The sequence below is a fragment of the Dromaius novaehollandiae genome, chromosome 7 (genome assembly GCF_036370855.1).
Source record: "Dromaius novaehollandiae isolate bDroNov1 chromosome 7, bDroNov1.hap1, whole genome shotgun sequence".
In the NCBI taxonomy this organism is placed as follows: Eukaryota; Metazoa; Chordata; class Aves; order Casuariiformes; family Dromaiidae; genus Dromaius; species Dromaius novaehollandiae.
Window position 1 is genome coordinate 46,472,936 of NC_088104.1, and position 17,136 is coordinate 46,490,071.

The following is a 17,136-nucleotide window of genomic DNA, read 5'->3' on the forward strand; positions in this document are numbered from 1 at the left end:
CGTGTCTTTTTTTTTTTTTCTTCTTTTCCTTCTGAGTGTTTCAACTCCTTATCTCTGGACTTCAGCTTTTCAGAGGCAATTCCCAAGCTCCTTGCTGGCAAGGAAGACTTGGCAGGGTTTGTGCTGCATGGCATGTGGACCCTCACGGAGGGCAGGGAGGCATCCAAGATAAACCTCCGGGAGAGGAGAGTGCTGTGGGAGGGACTGGAGCTCCCAATATTGCCACAATCCCTTCTCATTTGCTAAAAACAAGAGTAAAATATCACATGTCTTTTGTTTTCTCACATCAGCAGCTCCAAAGACTTGTTCCGGGGCGTACACGAGTTCACACTAACATGTTCTTTCTGGTATAAAGAGTTTGTGTTTTGTGTTGTCTTAAGGAGTGGTTGACTTTTCTTGGAAGATGAAAGCGTTGGCACTTTTATAAACACAAGTGGTAAAGGAGTAGGAGGAGACTGCAGATAGGTGGCACGTTCAGGAATCACTAGGGTCCGCAGCATTGCCAGCATCAAACATGCAAAATGCCTGGGCCAGGCTCCTACATAATTAGCAATAGCAGCCAGCTCTTCCTGACCCTGTCTTTGCTGGTAAGGCTCAAAGAGCTCTGTAGAAGACATCAGGATCACGTGAAGCAAGTTGCTTTGTCTCCAGAACTCTGCTTTCCCAAGGTCACTAGCAAAGAAGGAGAGAAGCTGGGATTAAAACTCCATCCCCTGTAGTCCCAGGTCAGTGTTTTGGCTGCTAGATCCTGCCTTTTAAAGCAAATGAAATTTTGGAGTGTTAGCGATTCTTCTTGGAGGCTGTCCTATCTTTAAACCTTTATGGTGTCCTTTGGATAAAATTGGGGGTTTATTTCTCAACAACTATGGCAGCTCTTCACGCCTGATGTTGGTATAGAAATTGAGTGCCCCTCCCATAAAACACCTGCCTTCAGGAGCTCTGCCCAGGAGCTCAGGTATTGTGGCCCCTTGTGGCCCAAGGCTGCAGTCCAGCAAGCACTGTGGTGGGGGAATGAAACCAGCTCCAAGGACTGCTGTTTTTCTGGCTGTCAGCTGTACCGCCAAAAAAAGTTCCTTTTTAACCTGGACTGGTCCCCAGAACCAATCCTTCCATGCAGCCAGGCAGTCGCACCTTGATGGCTTGAAGTCCTGGAGGCAGTGCCTAGGAATGGGCAATGAGGGAAGAAAAATTGTTTTGCGTTGTCCCACCCAACCAAAACTTTGTTCTCACTCCTGGCACAAAGCTACAGCCAGATGTTTGGAGCCCCTCATAGTCATTGCATGGCCAAATAAGCATTTTCCTTTGCTGGAGTAACTCTCTGTGGTGTCCTGCAGTGGTTGGCGAGGGTGATGCTCAGCTTGAAGTCCCTTGCTGGGGCTAAGCGTGGGGTTGTATGTACCGAGCAGGTCTTTCCCAGAATGTGCACCTTGGCAAGGCCCTGGGCCATGCCAGCTTCGTGATTCCTTGCAGCAGTTGATGGACGCACAGGCTTTACGCTGCCAGTCATGGAAGTTGAGAGTCAACTGCAATCCCATCCATCTGGAGCTGACCTCGGAGATGAGCTGCAAGGGCTTTTTTTTTGTGTCCTGCCTTGCTAGGGTGGGTGGAGGGAGGCCACTGGCGGTTTGAAAAACGGTTCTGTTTTGTCAGAGGCTACAGTGGGGCATCCGGTGGGCCTGGTTCGGTCCACGCTGACTTAACCTGTGTAGAGGATGCTGTGTTATTCACCTCCTGCTATATGCTGGAAGATCTGTTAATGTGAGCATGGAAAAAGCAGGCAAATCTCTAGATGGCTGGATCACTTTCTGCTGGGTGTAAGCACGTCGAGTGCTTGGGCGTAAGACCAATGACAGCTGCTGAAGGTTGCGTTGTAGCACGTAGCTGTGAAGAAGATATTGAAGGTGAAGATCTGGAATATGCAGGCTGAAGCTGAGTCCCTAAATTGGATAGTAACATAGTCTATTCTGTTTGCTAAAAATGGTCTTTTGGAGGCTGTTGCAGCAAAGAATCTGGTTTCTGTCGGTGCACCCCGGGTATATCGTTTCCCATGCAGAGACCCATCACCAAAGCAAACCTCAATATAATTCATTAGTGCTAGCACGAGCGCAGTAAGCCGTTGTGAGGGAGTCTTGTTCAGGCAGTGCATAATCATTTATTTCGTGGTTTTGCTCTGCTTTGAAGAGTCAGGTGGGCTCAGCAGAATGGGAGATCTAGCTCTGTCGAGCAGCCTGGCCTCAGACAACTCCTGAGCCTAATACTGACCTACTTTCCCAGACACGTCTGCTGGCGCTCTCTGAGCAGACAGTGGTCAGCTCTTTCGAGAATGGGGTGTCCCTTGTGTGTGCAGCACCCTGATTTTCTGGAAGTAGACTCTCGTGACAGCTTGTGTGGCCTTGATTTACTAAAGGTTTTGTAACCGAAATAAAAGCAATGTTTTCAATAAATTTGTTGTGTAGAATGAATGCGGTCTGTGGGTAACACCATTGCTTTGCAAAATGAATTTCTAGCTGTGAACAGTTAAATTCACTTGAGCTGAGCGTGAGTGTGTTTTTAAAAAACCTCCAAAAACACTTCTTCGTTTGTATCAGAGCTGGAGAAATTTGACTTTGGAAAGAAAGGGGTGAATTAAAACTAATTACTACAAATGCCTGGAGTTTATCTTGGCTTTAGCGTGGAAAGTCGAAAGAGGACGACGAGTGATTGATTAGAAGTTCTTTCTTTTCTTTCCATCTTTCAGTTTCTGGCAGGATCCAACACTGATTTGACTGATAGCTCAAGGTTGTTAAGCGAGGGGTGTACCTGGCTTGAAGGCTGCTGCCTGGCTTTAGTTAAAGTGGAAGTCAAAGATGGAAGATTTCTGCTGAACTTGCTTGGAAACATCTAGGTGTGATCAAGAGGTAACACTTGTGTTCTGTTATGAGCAGGGCTCGTGAAGCACCCACATGCTTTCTCCACTTTGCGGAGTCTACTTGTCCTGTAGGGCTAAGAGCACGTAGGGCTTTATTGAATGAGTTCTGGCAAATCCTGTAGCAGTAAGAAGACATCTGCAGCCTCTTCCTCCCTTGCCAGAGATGCCTGTCTCACAGCAGAGTTACAGGGACAAGCCCTGCTCCCCCAGTAGCAACCTTGCTGTTGGCAGTCTGGCCCCTGCTTGAGTCCCAGTCTGAGGTGGGGGAGCTGCTCCGGGCTGGGGAGGAGGTAACAACATCCTAAATCATGCCGGTTTTGTGGGGCTGCATGACTCAAAGCCTTCACAGTATCCCCTTAATTCTGACTGCTGCGTTTCCACAGCTCTTGCCTGCCTGGCCTCCAAAAGCTCTGCGACTTGAAAGAAGTCAAAATCCAAGAGGTGATGTTGCAGTAGAGGGCTCTGGCATAACCTTGCTTGTTCAGGCACCTAGTCTGCGTTTGTTTTAGGGTTCGGGTTTTGTCGTAGTTCTTGTGGATTACCCGTTGAGTGTGCAAATATGGTATTTAAAACAGAGTCAGCTCATCTTGTGTCATTCTGGCTCCTTTCCCTGATACTGCCTGTGGGTACAAGCATGTGCCTTGATGGGACAGAGGGCCTTGTGAGTAAGGCCCTGGGCTTTTGATCTCTTGACCCAGCTCAGTGGTGTGGGAGGTGGCGAAGGGAAGTGAGTCAGTCCCTCTCCCTCCACACCTCCGTTCCCCATCAGTGAATACGAACATATTTTTTCCCTCACCCTTTACCCTGCCCGTCTGGCCCTGCTGTGGAAGGATCTTGCTCCGTCTCCAGCTTGTACAGTACTTGGTACTGGGCAGCCCTGTTGGCCCTCCCAGATCTTATCAGCACAAATTCTCTGCAGTCTGGCATTTTTCAATTATTTAGGCTTTTGGATGAGCACAGGTTCTCCCTGCTGCCACGTGATCCTTTCCCTTTGAACCTTGTGAAGCAGGGCCAGGAGGGGAAGAGCAGGTCCCGCATACCTTTGATTTGCAGTCAATGCTTTAGGGAGAGGAGGGCAGACCCTGCCTGGCACATGTCTCAGCGATGTGTTCTCCCTGCTCTCAGTCAAGCCAAATTCTCTTCTCCTTGGAAATGCTGGCAGCTGTGATCTATCACCTGGGATGGATAAAGCATCCCCAGCAGGCTGGGTTATCAGCCAAGCACGTGAGAGCAGCCATTCCTGCTGGGGCAGGCAGTGCTGTATGTGTCAGTGGAATTTGCAGCACTGGAGACCAAGGCCTTTGGAAAGGAGGAGGCAGGAAAGAGAGCAGGGTGGTGAAGGAGGGTACTTTCATGCAGCTGATTTAAGAAATCCAGGAGGGGCCTCTCACAGCTTGTTTGGTCTCTTGTGACATGGCAGAGTTGATTAGGACAGAAGTTGGCTTTCAGCTTCTTCGATTTGCAGCACGTGATGGAATTGAGCATGTAGATATCACGCTCTGTAACAAGTCTTGGGTGAAGTCTTGTTACAGGACTCCAAGGTGTACTGCTCTCCCCAGTGAGACTTGGGTTTTCCCTTTGTGTAGCTGGGAATGCTTGCAGTGGTTGCTAGCTCTAATGGGTCACTTCTTTGGGCTTGTCCATCTTGTCCTGCGCTTGGGGATGCTCCCACAAAACACGTGCCACAGCAGTTCAGTGGTTTGTGCCGAAGCTCCTGAAGTGTTGGCATCTTCAGGTGAGGGAGGCTAGTTCAGACAGTAGCTAGAAGACAGATATTTAATTGAAAAATGGTATTTGAATGTTCTTGGGGGAGAGCAAATCCTGGTTGCTGCCCTCAGGCTGTGAATTCATCTGTGCAGTGCAAGAATAGAAGTAAATGTACAGCACTGTGATTCACTTAAGAAATGCAGGTTGGAATTGCACAGGCAGGGAACTGTTTTTGCTGGCGTGCATACACAGAGATGGGGAGGCTGCCTCTCCCCAAGTTGCATCTCTCTATTCGTCCTCTGCTTTTTCTTTTCAGTCTGGAAAGCAGGTTATAAATGAAATTCTTCCAAAGCAAAGCACTGGGGAACGCACAGAATTAAATCAGTAGCTCAATCAGGCAAAGGCACGGTGCACTATTGATAGGGACATAGCTGGGAAGTAAGCTCTTGGGCAGGAATGGCTCATCCAGGCTTGACGAGCCACCTCAGCCACGGGCTGTTAGTTGAAGTTGTCACCATAATGCACTTCCAGCAACAAGGCAGCGACACACAAGCAGCCAGGAGTGGCCTGGAGCTCGTAGCATCCTGCAACGGGACTGCGCCATGCGCCTCCACCTCCAGTGTGAAAGGTTTAGACTGAGCAAGGCAGCCAGCAAGTGACGGCCTTGCGAACTCAGTTGAGTTGCTCAAGAATTGGCAGCAAACCTTGCATCAAATTACAGATTTGTAATCGCAAATCATGTGCTCTTGTTGATGCCATCTGGAACTAGATCACCGCTGCATCTTTGCACAGCCACTGAAATCAAAGAGGACGTGGGTTGATCCTTTTCGAAGTAATGGGAGTTGAATAAGGAGATTACACCTTGCGTGCGGCTGGAAGGGTGGCTTATTGGATATGTCGGGGAAGAAGTAGGACAGGATTGGGACGAGAGCATCTGTCCATGATGCGCAAGAGCGTGCAGGGAATGAAGTCGCTGGCTCTAAGCAGGAAATCACTTTGGATGGCAGAAGTAAGCAAGCGTTTAGAGAGCCCCAGCCCTTTGCTGTGAGTGGAACATGATGCTGTCCATGATGTGTAAGGAGTGGGTGTAGAGGGGAGCAGTGTGTTGGGCTCTTCCCTTTATTTTTTTTTCTTCTAAACTCAACCAGGGATGCACCAGGAGGAGCAGTACCAGTACAAAACTTTGCACACGTGAAGATTTAATTCACCACAGTTTCACTTCAGGTTTGGTTCTGGTTTTCCTGTGGATTTAGGATTGTACTGCAGTAGCAGAAGAGGTCCTGCAAAGTAGATGCTGATGTCTGCATTTCAGGTGAGAAGGGAGAATGGCATATCCATTTTCTTGGCAGCGCAGCATTTGGCCATTGCCATTTATTAAGGTGCAATTTTCAATTGGTCACAATCTTTATGGAGAACTGGAGTTGAATTAATGTTTGCGAGGTTTTCTTCAATAATAAGTATATGAAGAGTTGCCTGCAAATGTCGCTACATAAATGCAGAGAGTTACGAACATCACGATAGTTGCAGCCAGTCACCACACTTTGTTATCATCCTTTCTCTTCTAAGCTCCAAGTAGCCTTAGTTAGGGCTGTGTTTGCTACAGCCCCTACACAAGGGAGAGGGCTGCATTTCCACATTCACAAAATATCTTGCTTGGGTTTTTTATTGCTTTTAAGCTGTTGTGTGCCTTTCTGTGACTTTCATGGTGACGGTGCAACAGCTGGCCTATCTCCTGCATTCAGCTTTCTCTTCCTCAACAACAAATCTTGCCTCCCATCGTTACGGTTGCTGTGCTGGCCAAACTGTAGTCTTTTATACGGGTTTTCTGGTGCTGTTGGTCTTGCTTGTTTAATTGGTAAATCTAGAGTGAGCCTGTGGCCCCCTCTGGATCTTTTGTCTCCATAACAAAAGTTATATTTCTACTTTATTCCTACTGTACATGCTCAGAGAAAGCAGAATGTGGTCTACAAGGGAGTGGGGATTTGAACCTTTTAGAGACTTGTCCTGTATACGGCTAGCGAGGCTCTAGGCACAGGACTTGGTGGTTTCATGGCAGCAAGAGATGCTTTGCAGCAGTTCTGCTCTCTGTCTTGCCATCGGTTGGGCAATCTGAGCTTTCCCCTTTCCAGCCTTCATGGCAGCATGCACATACAAGAAGCATCTTGCAAGGAGACACACTGCTTTGCTTGCAAGGAGACACACTGCTTTATGATTTTTCTCCTTCTTCAGGGAGAGCATTTGGTGGGGAAGTGTAAACCTGCTCTGCCTGGAAGAAGAGCACGGGGAAAGTAGTACTGGGGTGACTGCTGTGAGCCATCCCTGCCATTCCTCCCAGATGTCGGCAGGACCTCAGACCTTCTCCATGCAAAGGCTGCTCTGAGCTATCTGAACTAGAGGATAGTGCAATTTCATCTTTGACATTTCAGCTAAGCTCTGGCCCTAACGGAAAGTTAAGGCTGCTTGTTTTCCCATTATATATCCGTGATGCTTTTTGCTTTTAGGTGTTTCCATATTTTTACTGTGTTTCTTTGTTCATGGACATGGAGCTTATGGTGCCCATGAGTAGCTTACCTGAAATTTCTGTGCTAATCTGGTTTAGTGTGGCTGGAATGCTTATGCTACATCTTTCATTGATGATTGAGTGGTGACTAAATTCCCTAGATGAGATATGGGCCTTGTTTATCAGCCTAACATCAGAATAACGAGGTTTATAGAGGTGCATACCCAGGAAGGCAAAGCTGTTGCTGGAAATAACCATTGTACATGGAGAGATTGATGTATACTTTAATCCAGTCCAGTATTAGCAGTGTCCTGGTGTGCTTGATAGGGCCCTGACTGTAGGCGGGAGCATTGAGGAGGATGGAGTTTGCTGTTGACCCAGACGTGTTGTCCTAAGCCCGTGCCGGGGAGGACAGTGGGCATTCACGAGAAACTTTGCCGTGTCTGTGGAGTTGGGTGGGCAAGAGAAAGGAGGAGGATGCTGAGAACTGCAGGCAGCTGCGGCTCGGGAAGGAGCAGCCCAGAGCGCGACTCTGTTTCCGGGCTGAGTGAGCCCGGTTATTTTTAACCCCTTCTCTGCCCTTTTTCTCAAGAAAAGAAGCAGTCCCCCACCACCTTGACATCTTATCTAGACACAGACAGACCTGGCAGGAGTCCTGTAGAGGGCCATTAAGGGAAGGACACAGCCGAAGTATGGAGAATGAGAGCCTATGCCCTGTAACTCCCCAAAGTTTGGGGAGGGGGAGCCTGTGTCACATCATACTGGGCGGTGGTGGGACATGGTGGGTTACTGGGAAGAGAACCGTCATTTTGGCATGTGATTTAACACCACTGGCCAAGGAGTCCTCCTCCCACGCCTGAGCAAGCTGCGTTTCCCCTGAGCCCCTCGAGAGGCTGCCCTGTGCCTCCTGCCAAGGAACAGCAACAGCCAGAGGCTGACTGGGGAGGAAGCGATTAATCCGTCAGCCCTAACAGGCTCGCTTCATCGTGCAGATCTGCCGTCCCAGCGGTCCCACCACACTGGTCTGATATGAGGTCCCAGGTCCTCCTCCACCTGGGCCACTGAGCATTGCAAAACTGTCCCAAACCCGCTGCTACGCTCCGTGCTGCACCGCATCCCTCTGGGCGTATCAGCAGGGCTCGCCGTGGCAGGACTGCAGCCGATGCTTGCTGGGGTGTGCTCGGAAAGCTCCTGCTGTAAAGGTGATCCAAGAGCGAGTATAGCTTTTTATTCACAAAATGGTGCTGATTCAAGACCCTGGAAATTCTGCCAGCCTTTTCCTGAATCACCAGTGCTTGTGACGGCAATTTCACATCAAGATAATGAGCCTTGAGAAGTGCCAGGCTTTCATTTGCTGAGAGGAGCATTGCTGGGGTTTGGGGTTTTGTTTGGATTAACATTTGTCCTGTGCATCCCATCTGCCAGTGTGTCCCCGACTCCCCCAAAATCCTTAGTAGCACCAGCTAATGCAAAGTTGAATCCGTTCTGCAGGTCCCTGTTGAAAATAGCTGTGTTGATCCCCTGACGAGTGAATCACAGGATATGAATCCTGTGACTTGTGCTCTCAAGCCAGGAACAGAAGTCTGTCAAAGAAGGTGGGGAGGAGAGAAAAACTTCTGTGTCACCCTGTACGATGCCAGCATTGAGGGTCCTGGCTTGCTCCAAGCATGTTTTGTGCTGGTGGTTGGAAGTTTTGGGGCTGTTTCCTGGCTGCAGAAACCAGTCAGGCTGATGTTACTGTGAAACAAGCACTGTGTCAAGTAACATTGAGCTGATTAAGTGCTGGTGTGGCTGCCTGTACGTAGAGCTAATACCCACGCGGCCCCTGTGCTGCAGGGAGAGAGAGTCCCTGTCTGGGTCCTGGATGGAGTGACTTGATGGGCGACTCCCAGGGTGATGATAAAGGAGGATTTGGGAGGGTGAGTCTGCAGGGAAAGGACATCCAGTTCCTAAGGGAGCTCCTTACTTGGTTTTCCCTCTGCAGCTTTGCCTTTCCCTCATGGGAGGAAAAAGCTAGCATTAAAAGAGGATGCAGATGCTTTTGAGCTATTTGCATGGAGCTGATTACATGTTGGGACAGTCTCCTTCCTCACTTGCCCAGGGTGAGCTCTGGTTTCTCTGGGCTCCTCAATTCATCTTCATGCACACTGCCAGAGGAGAACATGCTTCCTCGGGGGGTGATGTTGTCTTCACTAACACGTTGCCTGTTTGCTTTCCCCCATCCAGTTAGGATGCTGTTCATCACTTTGGGTAAACAGATGTCATTGTTTTTTTTTCCTGTTCTATATTTAAAGTGCTTTCAGAAGAGTTTGCAGACCATTGTCTCAGCCTTGGCTATTGAAATCATTTCTAAACAAATCCTGCCCATCCACTGCTGTTCTGTTCCCCTCTACGCTACTCTTGCCTCTCCCCTTTTCTTCTCCCATGGTCTGGGCTGGAAGCAGTGGACTGATTCTTGCTGGTTATCTGTCTCGCCTCTGCATTTAGAAAGGGCTTGGGTCCATCCCCTGTGGCTGTCAGCTCCAAAATGCTGCTCTCCTCCGGCTCCCCACAGTCCAGACTGAAAATTGCAGTGGAGTGCATGCATTCACATCCTTGTGTACATGCGATAGTGTTGCTACATCCAGGACTGAGATGCTGCTGCAGGGAGAGGACATATCTTTTCATAATCAGTCATTTTGATGTGCATTCTTGCTGTCTTTTGAGGCTTTAGGATGCATGTGAGACATAATTTTTCCAGATGTTTCTCCACACAATCACATCTGTCACCGACTTTTAACATAAAGCTTCCCATGTAGTTACACAAATACTGAGAGAGAGAACGTGACTGCAAACCGTTAGCCCTGAGGCTTGTGGGTATGTCTGAGAGAGTTGTCAGCACACAACTGTAATTATTGATATCAAATATATTAGACATGGGACTACCAAGCAGGTATTTAAAAATATATTCATGGCTTGCACTCTGATTCACAGGAAAACCACCAATCTGTTACTGGTTTCCTTCTTGCTCAATAAAACTTCCATGTAATACTCACCAAAAAAGGATGAACTTTAGGCTGAGTGGTTTTTGTTTTTTTTTTAATAGGATTGTTAGCAAGTATTGCCAAAATTGGAACAACTTTACCACTTGAGCTTTTTCTGTGATGACTCACACCTGATGCCTGAGAATCTGGGCTTTAACCCTCCTGCAACCTGACTGCCAGGCTGTGACTTTGGGGAGGCGCAAGTGTTTCTTCTCAGCAAGCAAGAAAAACTCCTACAAGATCCTACCGAGTTGCTGAAAGGTCAATTCAGGGAGTAGCGGGAGACAGCAAAAATTAGGATCTTTGCATGCCATCTGGACAATGTGTAATCACAAACTGTGGGTGCCTGTGGATAGTCATTTGTACTAATAAGAAATAACATCTTGCCTCCTGTGTCCGTGCTTTGCACAGACACAAGCTGGGCAGGCAGGGGACTAAAACCTTTAAACCACTGACAGGATCCAGCATGGTTCCTCAGCCAGGGCCCTGAGTTGGTAGATATCTTTGGTAGCTTTTTAATACTCTCTTTTTGATAGCGGTTTGTGAATACTGCAGTGAGCTTTACGCTCGTTACCTACAGAGGTTTTATTCTGGTTAGGAGAGGTGTACACAGAGGATTGCCTATAGGAACCTCTTTGCCAAACAGCCTCCTTGTCTACAGGAGGACAGTTATGCCTTTGCTTGCCTAACTTCCAGCAAACTTGGTACATTTATGTTGATGGTACAGCGTGCTTTGGCCAAGCAGATGCATCTTTCCTCCATTCTTCACTTCCCACCAAATGGTTGTTGCTTGTTGTTGTTGCTAATGGTTGCTGCTTTTCTCCAAGTCTTCTATCTTACCTGGCCCGTATTTTTCGATAAGCGCAGTCTTGACTCAAAGCCCGTTTCTTTGTGTTTGTGATTGCCAAGTCCTCTCCCTCTGGAATGCCCTCGGCAGGACCTGAAACAACATTTTCACAGAGGGAAAAGTGTTTGCACAGAAGCTCTCCATTCCGTTTTTCTGTCAAAAAACCTCATGCATCCTTACAATTAACTTACATTCCAGACATACCGGCCGAGGATGGCTTGTAAAAGTGTCTCAAATAGGCTGAAGTATCTCATGCTCAAACTATCCTTCCTGTAATGCAAATTTTCTTTTACTGCATTCCAGAAAAGGGCACTCCAGTCCTTCAGGGCTTGCTCCTCCTCGCGTTGCCCGCAGAGAAACCCACTGGTTGAATAACAGTGAACTGCAGCCAGGGCAACTGGCAGCCGAGCACCGCGCTTGTCTTCACGTTTCCATTATCTTCATATTCCTAGCAAGGCTCTGCCATCTCAGGAATTTGGTTTGGGGGGTTATTTTCTGCTTGTTACTTATTTTCAATTGGGGAAGAAAATTGTACTCATTAGTGGGGGGAAGGGGGAAACAATGTTAGGAACAGATTAAAAGCTCTTCAGGTTGCTGGATTCATGCAGTTTGGCAAGGAATTTTATTTGGATATAACTTTCAATTGCATGGGGCTTTATTTTTAAGGGCTTTTAGTGGTTTGTAGGCAGGCCAGCGTTTGGCACATCTGTAGGGAGTCTAACCCAGATGGGCTTTTAGGTATGATTTGCCAGGCTAGAGCCAGGGTGGTGCCAGGTACATTACCTGCAATGGAGTTAGGCTTCATACCTGCTCACTGGTGCAAAAACTGAATTAGCAAAGTGTGGCTCAGGCCCCAGCGGCTCTGTGCTGCAGCCTTGCCTTGCACTAGCAGAGAGGCACTGGGCCTGCTGCTTGCCCACGTGCCCCCAGCCTTTCTGGTCACCCCCAAAGCTCCAGAGGACACGTGGGTGATGCAAGAGGAGGTCTTAGCTACACTTATATCAGCCCCAGGCCATTAGGTTGCTGGTCAAACTCCTGCCATGTTTTCCAAGCAAGTGGGGAAGGGGTTGATTTTTCTCTTGGCTCTGGTGCACTGGTGCAGCTGTTCTTCCACGGTGTTTAAGCCTGTAGAGCATTTCTGCAAGTGTTCCTGGAAAAAAAATCAAAACAAACTCCACAAAACCCCCCAAACCTATTTTGTTGTATTTTTTCTCCTTCCAAAACAATCCTGTTAAACACTTGCCTTCCCCCTGTTACCATCCCTCCTCCTTATATCAGTACCAGATCCATGCAGCAGCCAAGTAAAGCAAGATAGTCATTAAGAGAGGGGAAGTTTCAGCCCTCTCCACCTGTTCTTGGTTTTTAATGGTGTTCTTGTGCCCTTTAGAAAGGGCATCTCCAATGTGCCAGAGTGGCTGGTGGATCTGCCCGCCGTCATCCGCAGCGGCGTGGTGGGAAGGGGGGGTATCAGCACGGAATGCGGAGACGGTGTGCTCCTGCCCACCAAAGGGGCTCTGCTGAAGGAGGAGGAAGCGCAAGGTCCAAACGGAAAATATGGCAGGGTGAGGGGCATCTCTCCCTTTGGATATCTTGTGTTAATCCCAGACTGGTGAAAATAGACATCTGGAACAGGCAGCAACTTATTATGAGCCTGGAAACTTTGTAGGGAGATACTGGAGAGGCAGGTTTAGTCTTACTGTTTCTTGCCAGGAGCTGAGGAGCATTAGCGTGAGCTGGACCGGTCCACTTGGCAGGTAGCAAGCAGAGGAGCTATTTGGAGCTGGCAGGCTGCCTTGGGATCCTGTTAGCATCTGTACGGTACCAGAGCTAGCATGCAGAGTTGTAATTTGGAGGTGGTTTGGAGGAGCCTCCCAGGGAACTGTGTGTGCATGTGGTGGGGGCCCCAGGTCAAGTATAGGCAGGGGGCAGCTAGCTCTTCTTGTGAGCTGCCGGCTCTGAGCTCCTCAAACCTCAAGCCTACCAGCCACGTGATGTGACGGGTCCAGCTAAAAATACCACTGCAGTGCTTCCTCCTAATGGCCAGCTGAGATGATGACGGCATTGTGGTTTTGGAGGGGCCACGGGTTGAGTTTGGAGTGTGGTCTGAGAGCTGCACTTAGCATGTGATCGCTCTGTGGCCGGTATTTCCTGCTCCGTGCTGTCTGGTGTCCCGCTGGAGCGAGCGGTTTGCAAAGGAACTTCCTGACAGAAGACCCACAGCCACAAAATGTTGGTTTGTATTTGCTGTCGTCGTCCTGTTACTTGGATCTCGTGACCACTTTACAGAGGAGGAAGATCGAGTCCCCTTCAGTAGCATTGTACAGATTTCTGAGTTATTGGAAGAGCAGGTCTGTGCCCCGGTATTTTCTGGATTCGTTCCAAGCACCTCGAAATCCATGTATGTTTTGGGTTTGATGGATATAATCAAAATGGGAAAAGGGCAAGAGAGCAGGGAGGACCAAGGCAGTGTGAAGTTGCAAGACAGAGAGGAAAATCCACTTTACTGCAGACAGAGGTTTGTATCAGTGGATGACATCCAAGGCTGGCCGCATCTCTGGCTGGTCTTGTTGGGGAGGCCAGTGGGGGACGTGTCCGTGCTCTGCATTGGCAGCTTCTGCTCCTCGCCGTGCTGGACTCACTGGCATCTCTTGTTCATTGTGGGTTACTTACGAGTTACTGGGGAAAGGGCTTCTTTGGCCCCTCTTTTGCTGGCTTGCAAACCGGCATGCACAGACTGTTTATTGCCTCTGGGATCAGTCACTCCGTGGACACCTTGCAGACAGTTTCTATGAGATGTTTGGCTCAGCAGTTTTTTTTGCCTGCGAGGCACAGGAGATTAGAGGCAGAGGAGGCAGGTGTCAAAGTGCTTGTGAATATCTCTTGCAGAGGAGGCAGGTGTCAAAGTGCTTGTGAATATCTCTTGCCTGGCTTGGGATCACTGGAAGGAGCAAGCGGGAAGAACCACTGCTCTTTCCAGAAGATCCTGATACTGTGGCAGGAGGCAGCACTGACCTGATTTACCATGCAAAACCCGGTCATGTGAACCCTCTACAAGCTGACTTGGTAATCGCTGTCCTGGGATCCCACAGCCTCCGGCCCCAGCTGGGAGCACTTTATCATTTTATAAATATGTATTACAGGAGTGTAAAAATACCCTAAAGTTCAGAATTCTTACTAAATAGGAAGAAGGACCAGTTTATGAGCCAGGGAACAACATACCCTCAAGTAACTCTTAGGGGAAAGAGGGCTGGTTTTGTACAAGGGAGCTAGTGAACAGCAGTGTAATGCAAGACCAGGCTGTGTATGATATCCAAAGCCTTTGGTGATTTGTATGCAGTGCCTTGCTTGTTAGGTGTAGCACAGGTAATCTTTCTTGATGCTTTAAGGAGAATATGAGAAAGTTTTCCTGAATCAGCGCTGTAGGGTTGGCACGCACGTGGGAAGAGATGCCTTTTTACCAGCAGTGCTTTTTCGATAAGCAAATAGAGAAAGGAAGCATACGGCTGGGCAAATAAGCAAAAAGATAAGCGAATTGCTCCCAGGTTAGCATGAGGCTGAAGCTGTGGAACGCATTTAATTCGCATCTTTCAAGATACGTCGCAGTGCCGTGCTTGTGGGTCCGCGTTCTCCGCTCCAGCTGGAGCAGACCATCGTTTGCACATACAAGATGTAGGTATTGCACTGGCAACTGGGGCCTTCTGTAAAGTTTTGGCTTTCATTTTCATTTGCAGGCTGGTTCCCCCGGCTGTAAGGGTGCCGCGTGGACACCGGGATCCCTGTAGCCAGCTTTGCGTGCTGCCGCCGCCGCGGAGGAGGCCATGACCGCCTAGCACTCCCTCGCTGTAAGGCGGGCTCAAGATGGCAGCTCAGAGGATCCGGGCGGCCAACTCCAGCGGCCTGCCGCGGTGCAAGTCGGAGGGGACCCTCATCGACCTCAGCGAAGGGTTCTCGGAAAGCAGCTTGAGCGACGTCAAAGGTGAGGGGGCTGGGGCTGCTTCTGGCACATCTTACGTGTTCCTCCTGGGCGTTGGGGGAGCACCACATAATATTCGAGCTGTCTGATTTGAGGCTGAGCTTCCTGTCACTTGTGGGGTTGGATGGTCCTTTGCCCGTTTGCTCTAAAGTAACAGGAAGACTGAAAATGCTCCATCATCACACTTCGTGCTGTGGTGGAGGAAAGAAACTGCATCCCCAGGACCTCTGCAGAGTTTGCTCGATACTTCAGGGAGATGACAAACCTTGGAAGTGCCTCGACTGAAACCGCTCCTGCCCCAAAGCCTGTGGCAATTTGGTGGGGGTGTCAAACTTGCAACTTCACAGCAGCATTTTGGTTGTGCATTCACCTAGCCTGGCACAGCCTCATGTATCTCCCGGATATCTCCCGTGCATCTGCATGGCCAGGCTTCAGCATTACCCCACTCATCCCCAACGTGGGCTGCGCTTTTTCCTGGTGTGGCATAGCCCGAAGTGGGGCATGGGATGCAGGAGAGCATGGACATATGTGTGAGTGGCATGTGCGCACATGTGGAAAAGGATGCTTGAAAGCCGGGTGCAACGTTGCTGGTTCAGTTCAAGTCACCTTTAATAGCTGCACGCTATGAATCCGGGTATGTTCAGAGGCACATGTGATATCTGGAGAGAGAGGGAGGGAAAACATGAGGATTATTTTACAAGGGAGACAAATAAAAGGCAACCTGACAGAGATACGGAGTGATGAATAATACGCCTTCCTGTTTACTGTCTTTTTTTTCCAAGATCAGAACAACGGGATAGTCAGTGAAACTGAAAAGCAGCAGATTTATCTATTTCTTCAGGTAGCGCATGGCTGTTATAGCTGTAGGTTAAAGCTAAGCAAAGGAGAATACATTAATTCATAAGGATGAGTGAGGTCTCTGTTTATTGCAAACAGAAAATAAGTCCTAAGTGCGGAGTGCTTTCACTGCCCCCTCCATAGGAAGTGGCTATCAGCTGTTAAGGAAGGAAAAAACAGAAGTGAAATCGTGTCTCCGTGGTTTTACAGACCTTCAGCAGCCAGATCTTTGTCCTAACCAGGGCTGCAGTTGAAACCACGTGCTTTTCCTGGTTGGAGGCCTGTCAGCTCTTCACTGTAGATATTTCAAAGTTGGGTTATAGATTATCTCCTAGGGATTGAGGGGAGCTCTATCTTTTTCCAGGTAGAAGAAAAACTTCATGTCAGATAAAGCCAATATTAGGGGAAAAAAAGTTATTAAAAAGAGAAAGATTGTGGAATTCTGTCTTTCCCACTTGCTCCCAGTTTTGTTGAAAAGCATGTTGCCATTTTTTTTCCCTTCATTTAAAAAAAAAAGGGGAGGGGGACAAAACTTATTCAGGATTTCAGACCAGTTCTCACTTCAGGTAGGCAAGGAAAGCCATGAGACGTGGCTGGAGTCGTGCAGGCGCAGCGTTGTGCCCCAGCTTTTGAGAAGCGAGGCCTGGATGATGTTGGCATTGCCATGGAGGGATGCATCCTGTCCTTCCTCCCACAGGAGGACTGTGGCAGTGGCTCCTGTGCAAGAACTGGACCTGTGCATGTCCGTCCAGCCCCTCTTGTGGTGCTGGGGCAGTTACCTGCATCCCCACTGGACATGTAACATCCTCAGGAGCTTTGCCTTGACTTTACATCAACACTGCAAATTATGGGACCTTGGCAAGGCTAAAAGGCCTCAGCTAAGGAACCTCTTTGAAACACTGAGGACAGGTGCTGCTTTTTTGTGATGTATTGCTTTCTTGAGTAGTGGCATCACATGGACTGGTCATAGCACCCTGGAGCATCCCTGGGAGATCAGGTATTGGAGAAAGGTTTGCTGGTAACCCAGTCTCCCCTCTGCTGGGATGATTCTCCTCAGAAAAGGGCTCAAGATATATAACTGGATTCATAGTGACTTCCTAGTGGGGTGACAAGGAGGTTTCAACAGGGATTTTTTTAATATGATTTTACAGTGAGTAAATACCTTCATGACTTTCACTGCCTGCTGAGAGAGGGAAGAATCAGGAAGTGGATGAACAATCAGTCATTTAGTATGAGTACAAACTCTTCTTTTTTCAATATTGGAGCCCTAAAGTCCTTATATTTGAAGACTTTTCTTTGCTCTTGTTTCTTAAGTTACTTTTTAATTCCATAGTGGCATCG

At 48.6% G+C, this 17,136-nt stretch overlaps 1 protein-coding gene across 5 annotated transcripts in view; it reads left to right on the plus strand.

Annotated features, from left to right (window-relative positions):
* SH3BP4 (SH3 domain binding protein 4) overlaps positions 1–17,136 on the plus strand; it is a 67,223-nt gene that overhangs the window by 30,547 nt on the left and 19,540 nt on the right. For 4 of the 5 annotated variants that reach the window (XM_064515467.1, XM_064515465.1, XM_064515466.1 and 1 more), the window contains one exon: positions 14,717–14,961. In XM_064515467.1, coding sequence (XP_064371537.1) covers positions 14,844–14,961 — 118 coding nt within the window. In that variant the 5' untranslated portion in view covers positions 14,717–14,843. Of the gene's footprint in view, positions 1–2,875; positions 2,898–14,716; positions 14,962–17,136 lie in introns of those variants that run through there. The other variant, XM_064515468.1, reaches the window with a different exon arrangement.